At 51.4% G+C, this 4,329-nt stretch overlaps 1 protein-coding gene across 1 annotated transcript in view; it reads left to right on the top strand.

Moving 5' to 3' along the window:
- Positions 1-4,329, top strand: part of LOC107107422 (ceramide synthase 3-like) — a 91,147-nt gene that overhangs the window by 48,346 nt on the left and 38,472 nt on the right. Inside the window, exons 7-9 of the mRNA XM_015407721.1 lie at positions 1,396-1,488; positions 1,723-1,851; positions 3,486-3,592. Coding sequence (XP_015263207.1) covers positions 1,396-1,488; positions 1,723-1,851; positions 3,486-3,592 — 329 coding nt within the window. The remainder of the gene's footprint in view (positions 1-1,395; positions 1,489-1,722; positions 1,852-3,485; positions 3,593-4,329) is intronic.

The following is a 4,329-nucleotide window of genomic DNA, read 5'->3' as shown; positions in this document are numbered from 1 at the left end:
AACTCTGTTTTCCCCTCAAATGGCTGTGGCTCCGCCCCCAGCATGCGACGTCACATCCGGGTGACATGCACGCGGGGGTGGGGTTTCCCCCGGGGCCCGATTCCGCAGGGGCGGAAATTGGGCCTCCAAAGTGGGGGGAAATCCGCCCCCCGGGCGGATTTGGCAGCCCTACCCTGGAGGTCCCTTCCAACTCTATGATTCTAAGGTTTCTGATTGACCATTAGAGAACTGATTGGTTCTGCAGATTCTTAAAAATGTTGCTTTGGCGATAGCTGCCACCATAGCGCAGGGATCTTCCCTGTGTGAATGAAGGTAAACTACGGCAGCTGTTTTGTGGCTGGCTGCACCTCCTGTGGCAGCCTTTTTGTGGCCGCGCCTGTCACGCTGTGTCAGAACTGCAAAGTTGCCTGCAGGCTACAAAAAGGTTGGGGGTATGGATCCCAGACCCCCCCCCCTGTGGACGTGTGGGTCTCCTGCTTTCAGCCCCCACCTCTCCACCACCAGATGGCTAGGCAGCGGGGGGGGGGATACTCCCCTAAAAGGGAGGAACACTGGAAATGGATGTGGCATGCCTACGTGACCTGGAAGTGATGAAGGCATGTTGGGGGTATTGGGGGCAACACTCTGTTTTTTGGACAAAACTATATGGTAGAAGCTGTCTGCCATAGAGTTTTGCCCCAAAACCAGAGCATCCCCCCCCCCCATGTGCTTATGTCACTTCTGGGTCTTGTAGGCACACCGCCAGGGGTCATTTCCTGCGGGAGCGCACAGGAGCGGAGCTCCGGCAATAAGGAGCCCAGGGGGCAGGCACATGCAACAAGCCCCACCCCCTGCTCCCAGCAGCCCTCAGTTGGGCCACGAGGAGCAAGAAGCAGCCAGGTAAGTTGCAGGGGGCCCCCCCCAGCCCGCCTTCAGGTACAAGCTCTCCCTCCTCTGTGAGGGCAGATCTTCACGTCCCCCCCCCATAGCTAGCAATCCAAAACAGTCCAGTGGCACCTTTAAGACCAAGTTTTATTCAGGTACAAGCTCTCCCTCCTCTGTGAGGACAGATCTGCAATAGCTAGCAATCCAATAGCTAGCAATCCAAAACAGTCCAGTGGAGCCTGAGCGGTGGGTGTTGCCTTCTGACACACCTCCGGTGATGTCAGAGGGTATGGCATATGCAAATGAGTTATGCTAATGAGCTCCTGCACCTCTTTTCCTACAAAATGACCCCCGCACACCGCGTTAATTTCAGGTGTTCCTCCCTGCTTCTGGTAAGTGTACCCCCCATCCCCCTTGTTGGGGACCCCTGGGCTGCTTCCCCTCTAAAAATGCTGTCTTCTTGACCTAAATAGTAATGGATTTGTTTTTCTTCTCTCCCTTTCTCTCCTCCCTCCCTCCCTCTCCCTGCAGTCCTTGCTCCCATCGCAGTACTGGTACTACATGGCTGAGATGAGCTTCTATTGGTCGCTGTTGTTTACCCTCGGAATGGACGCCAAAAGGAAGGCAAGCGGCTGGTCACTGCTATATGCCAGGAGCGCTTCCTGGTCTGCTATCTTTTCCTTTAGCAATTAAGAGCTTAAGTAGAATAACGGGAACGTCCCTTGGTAACAGCCTCCTCCTCCCCCTACCAATCCCACAGGTTCCCCCAAGTTTAAGCATGCTCCTCTGTTTTTATTAAATCAATTGTAAGAAGGGGAAGGAAAAACTGACCTCTTTTTCCTCCCCCCCCCTTTGTAGGATTTCAAAGCCCATGTGGTTCACCACCTGGCAGCCCTCTGCTTGATGTTTTGCTCCTATAGTGCCAACTACGTCCGCCTTGGTACGCTGGTGATAGTTGTCCATGACTGCGCAGACTTCTGGCTTGAGGTAAAAGTGGCTGCCGTTATTAAGGCCGGTGCTCTTCGATGCGGTTATTGGGCGGCTTTTTGGACTGTTCAGGTTAATCTTGTGTGGACCCTGGAGTCTTACACAGGGCACTGGTCTGCGTTTGTATCAGGCTTCTCCATGTCTCCACATGAGCCTCAGTTGCAATTCAGGTGGAAAGTCCCAAGTTCGATCCCCAGCGTCTTCTGTTAAAAAGGGTCAGGTTGAACATGGTGTGAGCAGTGTTTCCTCTAAGCTGAGTTAGTGTGAGCTAGCTCACAGTTTTTTAGCCTCTGGCTCACACGTTTTTGCCTTAGCTCAGGAAGGAGGGCTCCAGAGCAAACTAATTTATCCAGTAGCCAAATAGATCGCTCACAACTTTAATGCCAGCAGCTCACAAAGTTGAATTTTTGCTCACAAGACTCCACAGCTTAGAGGGAACATTGGGTGTGAGACCCCTGGGGAGTGACTGCCGGTGAGACTCAATAGGACTGACCTTGATGGACCAATTGCCTGAATCAAAGGTACATCAGGCGTGGTCTCGTTTGGCTTTCACTTTATCTCCATTTGCGGAACTGATGATATATCTCCATATAATAAAACCGGTACATGGACGGAACCTAATTTGGGGCAGTGTCCATCCACCTGAGTCAAGAAAGATGCAAGATCACTCAGGAAAAAAAAAATTAAAAAGAAGGGGTGCAAGCACGCAACCCTGTTTGACCCCATTGGTAGAAATTTTGGGACCATCTGATCTGGCATGAGGTATGGGAATGGGCATGAGGTATCTCTCCTTATAATAAAAGAGTTTTGGTGTCCCTCCTGGACATGCTTCCACAGCCTTTGGCCCACTCAGCTGCCACTCTCACAGTCTCCCAATCCCGTGGCTGCATTGGCTCACTGCGTTGGCTCGGCCCCGCCCACCGAGCCGGCAGGCAGTGTTTTGCCCTCAGTCTGGAGGGAGCCAGCGAAGGGGATGGACGCTCCGCCGAGAGAGCAGCAACCCCTCCACGGGGGAGAAGGAGGCAGACCTAGCGAGTGGTGGCAAGCAGGGGACCCTAACCTTCGCTGCCTCTCGCAGCCCCTCTCCCTTGGCTGCAAGGCCTGCACTTTGTTAGGGTGATAGCTCAGCGGGCACCGCAGAGAAGGCTGCCCAGCGCCTTTCAAAGGCTCCCCTGCCTTCCTTCAGCAGCGGCGGCAGCGCCAGGGTGGGTCTGGCCTAGAGGAACCGAACTGCGGCTCCTGGAAAGCCAGGCTCTCTCCTGAGGAAGACACGTCTCTTGGCTCCTGCGTGGGACTAACATTGGCTGTAGCTAGGCAACCAACTTCCGTCAGTAAAAAAACACTTTCCTGTCAGAATTAACTTAAAACGGCTCTCTCTCCTTTTTGCCTCCACCCTGGCTGGCTGGCTAATGAGGTGGGCCAGCGACCAGCAAACCATTCTCTTCAACCCCCGGCTGTGTGGCTGACTTTCCCCTAGGGCTGCCAGTCTCCAGGTGAGACCAGTGGTCTGAGATTCACTGTAAGGCAGCTTCACGTGCGTGTTCAAGTATGTGTGTATTGCTACAGCTTCGCCAAAGCGACCGTCCCTCTGCTTCCTGTCCTAATGCCTCCTAACAGATTTGTTTGGGATTTAGGCAGCAAAGATTTTCAACTACGCTCACTGGGAGAACACCTGCAGCGTCCTCTTTGTCATCTTCTCCATCGTGTTCTTCGTCACAAGACTCATTCTCTTCCCCTTCTGGTGAGTGGAGTTTGTGGCCTACTACACATTCCTGTTTCTTTTGCCTTGACATTGTTAAGAAATATGATCATTATTTCTGGGGCTGCTGTCACGATAACTCCCATATAACGTTTTAGAGCAGTGACTGCCCCCATGTGGCAGCATAGGTGCCATGGCGCCCACTTCCTTCTTCCCCCAAAACACCCCTTCCCCAAAGCAAAGACAAACTCCTGTCTCTTCCCTCCGCCTGATTGGAGCAGGATATTCAGGAAGCACCCATTTGGAAATACTTGCCTCCGTCACAGGGGGATGCTTGGTGTGGGACTTCCCAACATTTTTTCACTGCCTGCCATTACAATCCTGCTTTGCCTGGAAGCCATTTTGTAGCCACACCATTTCTCAAAATTCCAAAAGCACTTGTGGGCTCAACAAGGTTGGGGGCTCCTGTCTCAGTGTATGTTTTTTAAAGCACTTTGTGGCATTGTTGCAAGGGTACTAATACAACAGTCCTCTGAGGTAGGCACAAATCCATTTTGCAGGGAAAGGATGAATGCTGCATGGGTTTGGCTTATGGTTACCCAACTGATTTCAGAACCTAAAAAGGTTAGTCAAGAATAGAAGAGGGCCAATCCTAAAAATCATACAAAAATATACATGTATTTATTAAACACAAATTAACAAATTATTATTTGTGTTTATTAAACATAAATTAAAATAACATACCTCATATACAAATATATATATATACCTCATATATA

This window comes from Gekko japonicus, unplaced genomic scaffold, assembly GCF_001447785.1.
Source record: "Gekko japonicus isolate JY-2015 unplaced genomic scaffold, Gekko_japonicus_V1.1 scaffold1871, whole genome shotgun sequence".
NCBI lineage: Eukaryota > Metazoa > Chordata > Lepidosauria > Squamata > Gekkonidae > Gekko > Gekko japonicus.
Note: the sequence above shows the minus strand (reverse complement) of the source record. Positions and strands in the feature narration are given on the sequence as shown.